This window comes from Corvus cornix, chromosome Z, assembly GCF_000738735.6.
Source record: "Corvus cornix cornix isolate S_Up_H32 chromosome Z, ASM73873v5, whole genome shotgun sequence".
NCBI lineage: Eukaryota > Metazoa > Chordata > Aves > Passeriformes > Corvidae > Corvus > Corvus cornix.
This window is the reverse complement of record NC_046357.1, coordinates 71571484-71587913: the sequence shown is the minus strand read 5'-3', so window position 1 is coordinate 71587913 and position 16430 is coordinate 71571484. Positions and strand designations below refer to the sequence as shown.

The 16430-nt window shown below is 35.6% G+C and overlaps 1 protein-coding gene across 2 annotated transcripts in view; it reads right to left on the bottom strand.

Moving 5' to 3' along the window:
- Positions 1–1328: 1328 nt before the first annotated feature.
- CHD1 (chromodomain helicase DNA binding protein 1) overlaps positions 1329–16430 on the bottom strand; it is a 55661-nt gene continuing 40559 nt past the window's right edge. The window contains exons 25-37 of one of the 2 annotated variants that reach the window (XM_039566510.1): positions 16281–16322; positions 15461–15591; positions 14966–15104; positions 14110–14260; positions 12971–13093; positions 12473–12610; positions 9995–10258; positions 9442–9582; positions 6461–6639; positions 4532–4628; positions 4256–4313; positions 3134–3344; positions 1329–2926 (exon numbers count right to left, since the gene is read on the bottom strand). In XM_039566510.1, the coding sequence (XP_039422444.1) occupies positions 2563–2926; positions 3134–3344; positions 4256–4313; positions 4532–4628; positions 6461–6639; positions 9442–9582; positions 9995–10258; positions 12473–12610; positions 12971–13093; positions 14110–14260; positions 14966–15104; positions 15461–15591; positions 16281–16322 (2038 nt within the window). In that variant the 3' untranslated portion in view covers positions 1329–2562. The remainder of the gene's footprint in view (positions 2927–3133; positions 3345–4255; positions 4314–4531; positions 4629–6460; positions 6640–9441; positions 9583–9994; positions 10259–12472; positions 12611–12970; positions 13094–14109; positions 14261–14965; positions 15105–15460; positions 15592–16280; positions 16323–16430) is intronic. The other variant, XM_039566511.1, reaches the window with a different exon arrangement.

Below are 16430 nucleotides of genomic sequence, written 5' to 3'. Positions count from 1 at the left end.
AGGTAAATGATGATCACATCATCACCCCTGACAACTAATGGCAACCAGAATATGCATTTCTCTGTCCATAAAACTTTTAGGGCAGTAATACGGTTCTTAATCTGCTTTTTCATACTTAAGACTCTTTTTGGGTATTACTGGGAATGGTAGACTAGAAATACAAAACAGGATTAAAATGGAAGTCTTAGACTTCCATGCATGGTAGATGGAATGTCTAAACCTTTATCAATAGCCATATGAGGACTTCTCTTGCAGTCCTCAGGATTCTTACCTCCCAAAACCTTTGACAGACAGGCAACATTAGTATCTGATGGACGCTTCAGGAATGGACACACTCCTTGGAAACCTTTCATTACAAATGAGCAAAGGAAGGATCAAATCTACATGAAGACTGGTTGATAAGTGGCTCATTTGCAGAGGATACGGGATTGAAAAGTAAGATACACCATAACAGGCCTCACCAGATATGAAGGTAATTTCCAACATCAAACTTCAAATACTTACAATGTAATGGAAATGTAATTAAACTATTGCAAATGTGATTTGTGTATCTCTAAATATGACCGAGTAAAAGTTACAGTTACAAAGCAGAAGTAGACTAATTCCCAGAGATCCATATCATCAAAGCCACCAAATATTTCAGAGACCTGAGGTACCTTCAGTGAAAATGTACAGACCAACCATATCATGTGAAGCCACAGTGTTGTATCACAGCCACACTGATGGCAAACCAGGCTCTGTGGGGATGCCCTGTCTATGCTCTAGGATGCATCTGTGTGCTTGCCAACCAGGAATAATTGTGTCCATGGAGATGCTGGAGATGCTCCCGACTCCTACATTTTCACCCTTGGAAGTGGAAGGTGCATGGTACACATGCACAACCTTATCAGACTCTGCTGCCTGAACACTGTTCAACAATCAAGCTTGAAAGCAGAACCACTCAAGCCCCTCAGATCCTGTCAAGATAAAAAGTTAAGAAATGAAACAGCATTAACTAACCAAGTCCAAGCCTACACTAAATGAGCTTAATGCTTAATGTGCAGCAACTGTGCCTATAGCAAGATCCTTAGAGATACTCTGTGGACAGATCGTGCTTCTATGGTAATGCTTTCATATAAACCTGCTTAATTGGAAAAAATACTCAGCATTTCAAGAGCAGAGAAAAACTGGAGCAGTAGAGAGAGCTCCTGCCACACGATGCCAGGCTAGGTAACTTCTCTAGTTATCACCAGGATTAAAATTCAGTACTTTTAATGTCTTCATGGGTAAACCTGGGGAAAAGTAACACTGTATAGACAAACACAGCAGAAAACTACAAGACCCACATGTCCTTTTAGTTTAAATTTAATTTGTCAGATAGAAGTTATCTATGTACAATCAGTGTGCATTGTAACAATTCTGTCAATAAATTCGTAAGTCAAATCTTCTAAAATATTAACTACCTGCATAGCACATTTGACATTATTGCCCATGTTGAAGAGGGAACATATGAATTTACAATTAATTTTGATTGATTTTGATACTGAAGTGTTCAGGTATTTGACACTCCTCCTTTAAAACCAATGCACCTGAAAAGCTTTCCAGAGCACAGTTTAGCTGGATATTTCTTAAGATTTCACTACAAACAATCACAACACTGACAGTTTAATAGAGAAAAAAGATCCAAACCAAAAAAAACCCCAAAAAAACCAAAACCCACAAACCAAAACATGTATCTAAAGTATCCAAAAAAGGGAGCACTAAATGGAATAAAATGTTCCCTTTCCCCATTTTTACATTCTGAGCAGTGACTCCATCAAAATCTTTTATTGAAACATACAAGTAGACTGATTTAGTTTCATAATTGTGACAAGAAGGCCTGAGTTGGTGGGGAAAGGAACAGTCAAAAAAAGCCTGAGGGGGAAAAAGCTCATTTAATAAATTTACAACAATTTACAGCCATTTGTTTGTGTTTCGCTTTTTTTTTATTATTTGTTTGTTTTGTAAAAACGTGTTGTAACTGATCACAAACAGGAGAAATCCTGGCTATTTTACAGTTATAGGTACAGAATTTAAATATTCAAGCTTGTGATGGAAAGCGGCAAGGTGGTCGCAGTGTACAATGTAAACAAGTAGCTTTGGAAAGTGAACAAAGTCCTTGAGAGTTCTTTACTAAGAAAAAAAATATTTTCCCCATTCCCTCCTGAAATATGAGCACAGGTCAGTGTTTAAAAGTTCGTTTACAAACATAACTTAAAACATTATCAGCCTCAAACCACTTTGACATGAAGTGTTCTATAGTAAGATCCAGTCTGAAATGGGCAGTGTTGAGGTCCCTGTAAAAGTAAACATCTTCCATCTCTTAAAAAAAAGTGCCACAGCATTTGCAGCACAGTGCAGCATAAACTTTAAATACAAAAATATTTTTCTTCTGTTGGGATACTAGACCTTGCATCCTGGAAAGAAGTAACAATACTGCTACTGATAGAATATCCCGTCTGTATCTTTCAAGTCATGTAAGGCAATTACTGTGTTAATTTACTGTATATGGCTAAAAGAAGGTCCAGAAAATGTCAGTCTTTGTTATGTTTTCCGGCTACTCCATGTATGTTCAGGTGTACTTTTGTGATCTGATGAATGTTCAAATGGAGATCTGTGACCTAGGGGAGATCTTGAACCATAAGGAGACCTCTGATCCAATGGTGACCTTGGGCCACTACCTGAAGCTCTGTGGTCCATTTGCCAGTCTGAGTGGTACCTATAATCTCTGGGAGATTTATGATGGCTGTATTCAGAAGAGGGACGGTGATCTGCATGTATCCTGTGGTCTGAATGGGAACGGTGATCTGAATGAACCCGGCTGTCTTTTAAACTCCCTTCCAGGCTTGACCTGTGGTCTCTGCTCCTGTACTCGTCAAACTTCCTATGTTTACTATCACTGTAGTATCTAAAAAATAAGAAATTATTTGTAATAGAGTTACTGGTAACATATTAAGAGCCACAATTATGTAAAATTGACAGAACTGCATTAGAGAAAGATCACTGTTGCAATTTTATGTTACTCAGAAAAGATGGTTTGGTGCTTCCTACAAGCATAGCTACAGAAACACAAAGAGAATTCTGACCAGATTTCAATATTACTCAAGAAACTCACCTGCTGTCTTGTTTGTAGTGATCCCAGTCTCTGTGATCTTTTCCATTGCTGAAGGCTGAATAGGGCCTTTTCCTGGAGTCACTTTTCTTGTAAGCATCTCCCTGATGCCTGTCTTTATGATGATCGTGGAATTGTGACAGATACCTATCAGAGGAGTAGCTGTCCCTGCTACTGTCATCATGGTTTGTATTCTCCTTCAGTCTTTCCACATCTGTTTAGTAAAGCAGAGGTTAAAAGGAAGTATCATAACATCTTTACTTCACCTAATTCAAACAGCACTTCTACCTGTCAGCTGTATGAAAAGGACATAATTTAAAAAACAAGATCTAAATAGCTGAAAATCAAATGCACTAATGCCAGTGAACAGAAGAAAACTTCAGAATTAAGAGGGAACCAAGCTAAGATGTAGATGTGTAGGACTTGGAAATAGAACTTCTCAGCCCCTCCATTCAGTCTACGAAGCTAAGTGTCCAAACAAGCAGTGAGTAGAGGTGCCTTCAGCAGAGCAATTTTAGATAGAATTGCAGCAACCTCCTCTCTAAGAAAGGATGCTCTTAGCATGAGTAACAGTTTTAAAGGTGCACCTTGTTAGCAAAAGAATTTCAACAGTATTCCTAAAACACGTGACTCTTGATTTTAAATCCATGACAATATACTTGAGGAGTTCAGTAACACAAGATTTAAAAAAGCACTACATACAAGAAGGCAGGTGTGGGAACATATGGGGGAAAAAAAAAATCAGTGTTATTGTCAACAATAAAAAACAGCCCCTGTAACTAATGACAGACTGTGACTGACTAATAAACTTACACCACAGTGATACCACAACAGCTACAGTCACAGAATTTCCAAGAAAATTACAGAAAATTACCTCTTGCCCTCCCCAAAATTTAACACAAAAAATGTTTCTTTATTATTTTAAAGGACACTCAAATAACCTGGTAGTACCAGCTTCACTCTGCACTCTGCTGGATTTCACCAGCAAATCAGTGAAGCTTTTCGAATTAGGCTATCTCTATGGGACTTAGCAGTGTGGAAAACAGACCCAGGAGACGTGTGAAATGAAATAAACATGAATACTTAAAAGTATTTAACACAAGAATATATTTAAAAGTTTCTTACCTGGATTTCTAATTACATGTGTATTCACATTGCTGCTAATATTCTGGTCGTTGTGTTGCTAAAAAAGACAAGTACATTGGTAAATGTACTTATTGGTAAATCCCAGAGTTCATCCGAATACACTGAAATATACCCTAACAAAAGAGACTACTACACTGCAAACACAAAGACTACTTGAAGTGTATTTCCGTATTCTTTATAATCCTCTGTATCTAATAAACATTACAATAATTAAAAAATGTATTTGTGTCTTTTGAAATGGTCTGAAAATATTACCTGAGACTCTTGACGTTTTTTGATTGCATGTTTATACAGTTTGTGCAGCTTTCTTGCATCAAATTCTGTAAACTTAGAGACAAAAATCCACAAATTTCTGAGGAAGAAGAAAAGAGAAGTTATAATTATTTAAATTTCTCCCTGTATTACATAGCAGAACATGGATTTAACTGCAATTATCTGAATGCTACTTCAGTAATCCTGAAATGCTATATAATCTACACAGTATTGTCTAATTGCACAACAAATGTTATGTAGTTGTAAATAAAACATTTGAAAGATTGATTCCTTTAACAATTTTTCACTTTTTAATATTTATCGTAAGTACTTCAGTGTGAAGTGCATGGACAGTAGTACTGATAAGAATTCTGTCAATTTTTGGTGAAATGCTCATTAAAAATATAGCTATCAGTTTATATATGTCTTCTAAAAGTTTGTTTGAATTTTGAGTATTTACCAGTCTATAAATAAAAAATTTAAGTAAGTAAAGGAGTAAAAATTCTTTCAAATTTGAAATCTCTTACAGCATAAGACACTTGATGAACAAATCTTATTAAATGAAACCATCAACAAAGGAAATTTTCCACAGAATTTGAGAGTCTGGCCAAGGTTTTTGAAACCAAGTAAGAATGTGAAAGAGGATGAAAGTCGTACAGTAATAAATCTGTGCCTAATCTGTGCTTGAAGGAACCAAAGTAGAACAAATCAAGTCTTTTGCTGTCAAGATGCCAAAATTCTGAAGAAAACTTTTCCTTCCATGATCACAGGTGAAGTTTTTTTAAGAGATACGGATTTTTTTTAGTGAAATTTGCAGGTGGAATGGTTAGGAGAGTCTACAGAATAACAGTGTTCAAAAATATTCTGAGTGTGGCACTTCAGGAAGCAACAGTATGCTCATTATTCAAACATGATAATTTAAACATGATAATTTCTGTCTAGAAGTTTTCGTAAGTAGGCAACCAGTCAATGGTGTGTCTAATGAGACCATTCTAACTTTATATAAACTATACTACTTCTTATCAAATACAGCTGAAATATGTATTTTATCTACACATAATATCATACCATTATTATGAATAACAGCTCTACTACAAGTTTCCACTTAAAATAATATAAAATTTACCAAAATGTAAGATGTGGATTTTGTTTTTGTATCTCAGATCACCTTACTAATTTCAAGTAAAGGAAGTAAAATCAGCAGAAGCATTTTACGCTAACAGAAGTCTTCAGGAAAATGCAACACTTAAGACTTTGATATATATAATCATAGGCTGTATCTTCAAGCATAAAAACATTAAGTGAACATTCCAACAAAAGGAAGTCAAATTGCATTAAGAACTTATCAATGAAATACAAGACCAGTATTTTTTTTCTTAGTTCTTTTTATATTGTCACCTGATATAGATGCAAACTCTTCCCTCGCTTTTGAATTGCATTAGAGTATGTTATGATAAATAATTATCAAGTCGTAGTTAATACATAATAGTTAATTCAATTTTAGAGCGCATTTAAAAAAAAAAAAGGAATTCTACAACTTGGAATCATACATTCAACACATTTTTAGAACTGCGTATTTTCAGCAGGAATTATTAAAAAACCAAAATGACCTGAAGTTGAGAAAACCAGATCTTTAAAGGTAAGAATGGTTTTAACTAAACAGAGTGGCAGTGACAAGTCCCCAGCGTTTGCTGTCAGCGTTAAGCAGAGAGATGTCTCCACCCTCTGGACAAAATACAGGACTCTGCATCAATGCTTAAAGTCAATCCATTACAAGTCAGAACAATACATAATCACCTTTTAATAGACTTCTATTTAAAACAGCAGAAAGATACAAGAGCAAACAATAAATAGGAGACTAAAACCTATTCTTCTCAATGGAACCAATTGTAGATTTCCCTTTTCCAAGTAAAACCCAAGAAAATAACTTACTTTCTCCACTGTTTAATTTGTTCAGGATTTGTATACTCCTTTAGACATTCAGTAATATGATCCCCAATTTTGATAAGACACTGTCTAGTATGTTCCAGCTGCTCTCTTTCAGAAAGGCCCTTCTCTGGTCGATCCAGCTGTTTCAATGCTGCCTTGACAGGTCTCATTCTTTCTTTGCACTGTGAAATAGAAAAAAATGAATGCATCAATTCAAAACAAAAAAATTTCTTCTAAAGCATGACCCACCTTTTACTGTGATATATACCCACAGGTGAAGACAATATTGTTAGAAGTCAAATGAAACACAGACTTCCTCACAGGTCTTAAAAATGTTTTACATGTTTCCTTTGGAAGATTATCAATCCAGTTGGAAATTCACTTCCCTATGAAAGCGTTAGATTCTATAAAATACACATATCAAGGTGTAGCAGCACAGAAGATACAGGTGCTAATGTGTATATCTCAAACACCAGCAGCTGGATGGCTGTGAGGCTATCTTATTTTCTGTTCAAAATCCACTGGTGTCGGCTTATATGGCAGGTCAGGGACTAACATACTGATTTTCTTTCCAGGTGTGTCATTTACTAATAAAACTTTGTAAGCTTTTGCAGACCCTCTCATTTTTATTGTTCCTTTCCATCACAAACATCCAAGAATCTTGGGTGATCCCTTCCCCTTAAGGGTGGGACTCCACACTAGGATTCGAGAAAGCACTAATTTAATATATAGGATTTCTGAGGAAAAAGACTTACTACAACTGTATTTTAGTATTAAAACTTTGAGCACAATCATGTAGGACAAGTCTTACCCCTTTTAGCACCTACAAAGCTATACAAACTCAATGTCAAAATTAAATATGAGAGTGTTCAGGACATTTCAAACAAATACTTTCTGCAACCATTACACTTGGCATTCAACAAAGGATCAAAATTGCTTCTCTGAGCATGTTTTAAACCTCACTCCTATGCAGATACTAGCAGAAGTTATGCTACCAAGAATAAAGCTAGCTTGGGTATAGCACCATAAAGGTTGGAAACCACCTCCGAGATCATTAAACCCAGCCTTTCACTGAACACCACCATCTCCATTAAAATGTATCACCAAGTCCCACATCCAGTTGTTCTTTTGAACACTTCCATGCATAGTGACTCCACTACCTCCCCAGGCAGGCTGTTCACTGCTTAACCACTCTTTCATTGAAGAAATCTTTTCTTACATCCAACATAAACCTCCCCTGGCACAACTTGGGGCTATTTTTCCTTGTCCTGTCACTGGTTCCCTGGGAAAAGACCTGACCCCCACCTGGCTACAACCTTCTTTCAGGAAGCTGTAGAGAGTGATAGTTTCCCCTGATGCTCCTTTTCTCCAGGCTCAACAACCCCAGCTCCCTCAGCCACTCCTCATAAGACTTGTGCTCCAGACCCTTCCCCAGCTCCGTTCCCTTCTCTGGACTTGCTCCAGCAGCAAAATGCCCTTTTTCAATTGAGGGGCCCAGAACTGAACACAGCACTCGAGATACGGCCACAGAGAATGTCTAGACTAGCCACAGATAAAGGTCGTGCATTCTTGAATTTTCCCACTTTGAATCCAATGTTTTAATGATAAATCCAGATGAACCCAGTTGGCATGGTTTAAACTGCAGACACTTGCTTGGTAATACCATTGAACTCCAATGGCATGGTAAACATGACATGCATATCCTCCTTGTCACCAAGAGCACAATCAGTTAAGCCTGAACAACATTTCCATTTGAAAGTGCAACTATAATTAGACTGCACCTGACCATGGCATAATGAAAAACAACAATCACCTCCTTCCCCCATTCTTCCCCTCTATACAGTACCAAACCTAGAAAAACCAAACAAATACCTGGAATGGAATGAAACAGAGTATCACCATTACCAGCTAAGCATCTAGGGACAACTCAGAAAAACTGGGGAAGCTGCTCCACTGCCATCTCATTCCACTAAGTAATTAAGCATCTGGTTTACATTTTGCACTGCCACAGATTAAAGTAGCTTTTAAAAAGACAGCTTATAGAGTGCAATTCTTAAATATAGAAGTGATCAGAAAAATATAACTGTACATGGAAATCAAGTGATTTTCTGTCATGAGACACAGACAAATCCACCTGAATCACTCAAGGCCCATGCTGAAAATCACACGTGATTTACTTAGATTGTTTAGAATAAACTCATGGACCAGTAACTGCCATACTCATGGGAATCCTACTGGCATGTCACAGCCAGCATCCACAACAGACCCAACAGACCTGGCTGGCAAAAACACAACTGTTGAAATCTGAATGACAACAAGCACAGCTGTTCAAAGTAACTCATTGATACTTTTCCAGGGGCCTCAGCCAACTTATAAAACTTCATATAAATTGTGCATATGCATTTTTCTCAAATGTTAATTCTATTCTTAGTAAGAAGTAGTGATTAAACAGAATTCTTTTGGTGTCAGAGACATTGCCTCAGCAAGGTATTTCTAAGTGCTTTAGTATTGTTCCTTCTTGTGTTTACTAACTAAAGTCTGCAGTACTTTAGTTATACAATACTTCAGAAGGAAGTCCTGAAACCTAGTTTTTCTTGCTATCTTGCAAAGAAGAAAAGCATAAATGATACGGCGAAGCTGAAGACTCCATCATCCAATTAAGTTCATTCACATCTGCTCTTTAAGAAGCACGATATACAAGTGATTCTTGAGGATAAATCTTTAGTGTATATTCTCAACCTATAAATCCTACAAACTACTGGATAAGTTTTTCTATTATCCTGAATAAATACAGAAAAAAGGCAAAATAAAACTGCTAGAACACAGTAAAAAATTACTTTAGTACACTGTCAGTAAGATTCATTGATCTGAGACTTAGCAAAAGATCACCTGTGTTACTGTGCCAAGTAACAATATCAAGAGTATCAGCAATTGTCCTAATTTAGACTATTAAGTAGAAACACCGATTTCAAAAGGGGACTTACCACACTAAAAGTTTTCTGATCTAGCTCTTCAGATTCTTCTGATATAGGAACTGGTTCACTAGATGCAGTAATATGAACTGGAGTATCCAGCAATGGAATTTTTTTAGCTTTCTCTTTATTTTCAGATTTGATTTCATTTACCTAAGAACAAGATACAAAAATACTTAATACATTTTATTTTGGTTCTGCAATTATAACATATGACAATCCCCCTAACTACTGCATTCTCTTCAATACATAAGAATAAAATCTATGCTGACATTCAATGACAGTACATTTTATTTTCTCTGTGGAATGGAAAAGGAAAATGGAAAAGGAAAAAAAGAATTTTTTGCACACGTTCAGTCCAATTAAGAGATACATCATTGAAGATGTACTTCCCCATTCCAAATGCCTGTCCTTGTGGTTTCAGGTAAAAATAAAGCTTCAAGTGACATAAAAGACTTTAATGAAATGACAACTGATAAGATCCAAACACTTTTTCATCTCAAAATCATTCACATAAACCTGGTGGCCTTCTCTAGCGCTATGTAAGATAAGTAAACCTAGTTACCTTCTCTTCCTTTACTTCTTTTTCTTTCTGTGTGGATTCTTTTACTTTGTTTTCTCTCTTTTCTTTAATATCCTTTTCTTTTAATTCTTTCTTATCCTCTTTTTCTTTTTTCTCCCTTTTCAAATCCCTCTTATTTTCCTTTTCTTTTGTCTCTCTTTTTTCTTCAGCTTCCTTCTTAATACCAGAATCTGGCTCAGGCTTTTCTTCATTTTCTTTTTCTGCTTTAAATTTTTTATGTGGATGTTTCACTGAAACAATCTCATCCTGCAATATGCAAGCATATATGTCACATCAAATGGGGTTCCTATCTATACAAGTTTCGCAACTATCAGATTGAAACACTTTTTATCTGTACATTTTTTATTTCTGGACATAGATTTATCAAATCACCCATGAAATAGAACTGAATGCAGAGGGTTAAGAAATACGAGAACTATGCACTTACTTCCTTGATGTGACAAAGCAACTACTGATTTGGCAGAGTCAGTGGGTGTGAGAAATTGTGTTCATTTAACTTAGAATTAAATTTGAATTTGGTCCCTTTAAAGGTTATTAGACTGAAGAACTGAAATCTAAAAGGAAGTAAGTCTTGCAAAACTGACCTGATCTGTCAGGACAGTCAAGTCATGGGGGATATTAGAAGACCTCTGATCTAATTTGCTTTGTCCCAATACCATATTAAACACTCACAGGAGAAGGTAACAGAATCCCAACTTTCTCTTTTCCAGAACTGTTAGTTTTACCAGGCTTTAAAAAAATCTTTAGTTACAGACTCTCTGTTAGGTGCCCATTTAACTGTTTGAAGGTGAACAAAGTATCACTTCACTGCTCTTTATAATATTCACTGAGAAGATCTGTGATGGAAACTAATATCCTTTCAGACATACAAAAATACTGTAACTAAAGTATTATTATAATACAGGTGGAAGAATCATTATCATGTTTGAATTTATTTGAATATACCAAAAAGGCACATACAGAAACTGTTTATCTGTTGCAAAAAAACAAATGAAAGACTGTCTCGAACTGAACAAGTTATTTAGAAGAGGTATGAAGTCATCGGCCCAACCCAAGGCTGTGTTTTGGTGTTTAGGTATCATGGAAGCTTTCTAACAAAAATCCAATGACATAAAAACTTTCCTGATAATTCTAGGAGTAAAATAGGTAAATTTTAAATACTGCACACTGTGTGGCATCTAAGTAGCTAAAGCCAGTTGTTTAGGAAGGTTGTAACATACAGTCCAGTTTTCCGAAATGCAATTGTTAATCATGTCCAAAAGGACTGAAGTGATGAGTACCTGCTGTTAAAGAGAGGACAACATTCTACGCAGTTTCCCAAAACATAGTTAAGTCAATCAACTGACTGGCAGTGTATTCTCATTTAAATGGAGATGAAGACACTCATTTTTGAAGTAGTCTGAACAATTAATTTGCTTAGTTTTAGGGTTCAGTTGTCCGTGTTAATTTACTGGGAACTGTGGCAACATTTACAGGTCTTAGTCTTACATTCCAGGCAAATGACTGTAGCTATAAACACAAGGCAATCTACACTGAACTTTTTTTTGTTGCTGGCTTTACGTTTTATTCTTCATAGTACAATTTAAATACATACACCTAAAGAGTGGTTAAAAATTACTATTTTTAATAGATTTATCATAGTTTTTCTAATGCTAATTTTAACTATGTATTTCCGTAAGTATTTTTTCTTTTAGAACAAGTTGACAATTACAATGGTTTGTAACAGTTTGCTTCAAACCAAGTAGAGAGTTATTTTATTGATATGCATACAATTGCAGTGACTTATTTCAACTGCTTTCAAATTAGCTGTGTCATGACCCTAAATTTTACCCAAATATTAATGTCTAGTGATTTTGCTATATGATAAATAAAAAAAATAACAAGACACAACAAAAGCATAATACTAAGATTAATAATCAGAAGTAACAAAACCTAATAAGGTTAAATAGTTGGTTAAATAGTCTTTCTGAAAAATGGGATGCATAATGTATATACAAGCTGTTGTATGAAAACTTTGAAATATTTTCTTATGCTGCTCATTCTAATTGAGCTTGATGATATTTTTCTCAGCCTCAATAAAAAACCCTTTACCTTAAGAATCATTATCAGTAGCTGTAACACATGAGCAAACCCTAGTATTTTTACAAGTGTGATTTGCATATCTAGCAAATACAGTGCTAATGTCTTTAAAGAATGCTGAAACTGAGCAGTATCACTAGTAGTTAGACCATAATGTTTTTTATAACAATTTGGAAAATTCGTAATTCCTCAGTTATTAGTTCATCATGAAATTGAAATAGATACAGTCTTCCATGTGCCATGATGCAACATCAATTGTAGTGGCCACAGGAACAGGATGACATTCAGGTGTTTTAATTTTATTAAGCCAAGCAGAAGATAAAATACAAATTGATACTAACAGGAAGAACTGAATAGACATTTTTATTGCGTGGAAGATACCTTGTTATTCTCATCATCATCTTCATCAGATTTTTCTGAGGGTTGTGGTGAAGAATCACTTTTTATTTCCTCTTTTAATTTTGCAGCCTTTAGCACCTTATTCTTCTTAGTTCTTGTTTTCCTTCTCTTTGAATTGCCCTGAATGCAAATTGATCTCTTTAATCATGTAAACTGACAAGCATCTTTGCAAAATAAAAGGTTTGGGTTTACATCAAAGAGAGGGTTCCTTTTATTTTATTTATTGCCACTAATGACCACCACTTTACTCAGGATTGGAGACAGAGCTTAGTGCAATAGCAGAGAATACACACAAATAATAAGAGAGTAATATAACATTAAACTTGCAATTAATATTCTGAGTTTGTCTTATGTATTATGATTAGCAATAGAGTAATACTACACAAATAAAAAGTGCAGAACTAAAAAATGAAAAGCATCAGGTGACATGCCCCTAAGCATAATGTTTTACCTCAGTAATGAATGCCACATTTTACTTACTGCTCCAGCAAGCCTTTGTGCTTCCTTCCTCGCAAGGTCTTTATTCAGTAGTTTAATGAGGTAGTCTGCACGGGTCTGTAACTGCTTTGCCTGGGGTTTCTTATCTGGATCGTCAGGCAAAATCTGAGGAGAAAATGGCAGCATCACAGCTGTGAGTACAGGTTATCAACTTTAGATGTTAGCCTGGAGCACACAGAACAGCAAAAGCCGTGCCAAAGGAGGTAGTAAACAATCCACTCCAACTATACCTAGCAAATATGTCAGAATGTTTAAAGCAAAGGAGAATTTTTAAAAAGTTTTCATTTCTCTCCACTGAAACCAATGCAAGCAACCAGTGCAGAGTCTTTGAAATTGCCTCGGAGTTTAAAACCAACTCAAGAAACCAGCCTCAGATTTCTGTCTCCACTCTGATATTTCATCTAAGAAATTCTGGGCACCTGTACCAATCAGTCACAGAACTCTGGCTCTGACTAATTCACCTTCTAAGTGCAGAACTACACTACAGTGCAGATGCCAAGAATACAAATGTGTGATTCCAAAAGTCAGACAAATTAATGAAAAGCAGGAGTAGGAATCATTATTAAACAAATCTGGACATAAACCTGGCTCCTCAAATCCCAAAGCTATAGCTTGTTGGCACTGTCACAAAGTTTACTTCACCACAGGCTTTTCCTCAGTATTTGCTGCTCACTATTGCTAAGAAGCTATTGCACTAATTCTAGTAAAGCTACTCTTAGTGTTGGGAGTGGAAGATAGCTCCAGCTGAAGAACCTGGGGATTAAGCAGGGATGGAGAAACTAAAATAAATCTCTAGAATAAACGCCCTTCTCAAAAGATCAAGAACACAGAATTAACAACAGCAGAACATCTGAAATAGAGAAGACTGAAAAAAAAATCAAATGACACAGGGCCAACCACATGGGAATATGGAGACACAACTGACTGCAAGAATGTGTACTTCAAAATACTCAAGACCCTAAAAGCTAGTAATATACCACAAGAAGGATAGTATAAAGTACAACTGACATATAATGTTTCTGCAATTTCATTTATCATAAAATAAGCTCTTTCAGTAACTCTACTTAGCAGCATCATTACCAAAGCAAATAGTCCTTGATAAACTACTGTAGATGACATACCTTATGTGTCAAACTGAGATCAGGATCCATTTTTATCATTTCCCAGCTGCCATAACCATATTCATAGATGCCTATTAACAAATTGGAATCATCTTCCTTACCCCAATCTATATCAAAATGAGCAGCCTTGGTGTGGCATGGGATGACATATCTAGAAGAAATATATTAGAATGACAAAAAAATGATTTTTACATCTGAAACTTAAGAGAGGGGGAAGGGAACATACTAAAAGTAATGTAACTAGATTTATTTTTTCTGCTAAAATGCTGGTAAATTTAAGAAATTAATCCAAATATTTATCATAATATTTTCTTAGTATTTCTATAAAATATTTATTGAAATCAGCACTGGAATGTGTTTTAAAGCTGAGTAAGACTAAAATATGAAGAACAGACATCTGTCTGTAGCCATGAGCTGTGTGACAAAATCGGCCAGCCATGAATAAAAGCAAAAATCATCATCCAAGTGTTCTAAGTGGATAGCTTAGGAATTGCAATACACAAGGCGGCAAGTTTAGCGGTTCGAACAACTACTGCTGCACTTTGACACTCCTCTCAAGCAGAGATGACACATTTAGCACCTTAGCAAGCCTGAATACTAGTCCTAATTATTACTAGCAACTGAACACAGTTCCCAGTGAATACAATTGACAGGTTAAAGCTGTTACTGGCTTCTATGGCAAAGGAAGAAAAAAGGAAGTACAGCTGTGGAGCAGGTTACCGCCGCCAGTTCTTAAAGCGAATAGAGAGACAATGCTTTTAGAGTGTTTGAGTCAAAGTTGCCAAAAACAAATGCTAGTAAGACTTGAGAAGTTTTCTGCATTACTACTCCCTTAAAAAAACGCAAAAATCAATACCTTTTTCTTTCTTCTGGATCTGAAGGAATGGATTTGTGCAGTGGTGCCAACTCTTCCTCATGAGAGATGACTAACTTTGCATTTACTTGCACTCCTGAGATTCGGAATGTTGGGCCTTTAACCTTCCCAAGTCTACCTCCTTAAAATAAATGATAAAAGCTATTAAAATATTCACCTTTACCAATAGCATCAGAAAAATGTAAAGGAAACAATTATACCACATGACCTTTTCTTAACCAAATGTTTGAATTAAAAAGCCGCTACATAACAGGAGTACTTCTAAATTTCATAGCAAATCAAAAACCTACTGCATTTTTCAGTGGTAAGTCACACACAGAAAGGGGGAAAAGTCACCTTATTATAACCCTGGGGTTTTTAAATCATCCAGTACACACCTCAACATTTTCCCAACAAAACTGTTTTCTGTTATGATCAGAGTGCAAGAGTACCTCATTCTTCTTGACACTGTCCCCTCAAGCCCCCTGAATACTGCACCTGCTCTCTCTTGTCCAGATGAATTGTCCTTTAAGGCTTTAATGCATCCATTATGTACAAGCTCTCCCAAACGTCTGAGATCTGTCTCTGATTTATCAACTAGCTCAGCATCTCTAGCTACAGCATCTAGCCTGTAATAAAAAAAATACTCATTTTTATTTGTTGGTTATGAATGATTCCTTCAGACTTCAAAACTAAAGAAATGATCACATAAATTATCAGTCACCTGTGTTTTCTATTTGATGTACAATTGTGATCCAAGAAAGAAAACCCTAAATGATTTAGGTATGAGGACAATACAACAAGCACTGTAAAGAAGCCTAACCCTAGTGTTATTACATATTTCTTTAGAAAAGAAAAGGAATCATTAAATCATACATATATATATGTATCATATCATCACATGCACTATAAATATTTTTAAGGATGGGAAGTTTCTCTTAAATAGGAATAATGAAAGAAGCTTAAAAATGAGAATTGACAATATGTAAAATGCAAAAGTAACTTTGACAGTCAGAGTGGATACACTGATAGGCTTTCATGAAACAGGCCTATCAAACATGACAAGTGAATGATTATTACCAAGGAAGATTAAACAAGTCAGCAGATAAATATAAAGGAAGTATTCCTCCAAATGGCAAGGTCTGTTGTGCGGCTGTTTGCACACACACCATACATAAAGAAATGGAAGACACTACACTGAAGTCACACTATATTCAAGATGATGTATTTCCCCGACTGCCTAGTTTCATGGTACATTCTAATTTTTATAAAAAAGAGATTCCAAGTTGCCACACAAATAATAATCAAACAACTTTACCTCTCAAGAGGGCCACCAAATTTCTTGTAACTCTTGATAAACCTAGTAACAGAAAATAATTTTGCTATTTAAATATATGCTTAACAAACAACATTTGTTTTAAACTTGTATTGATACAATTGTTAATCTTAGTATAATGCTATATAGACA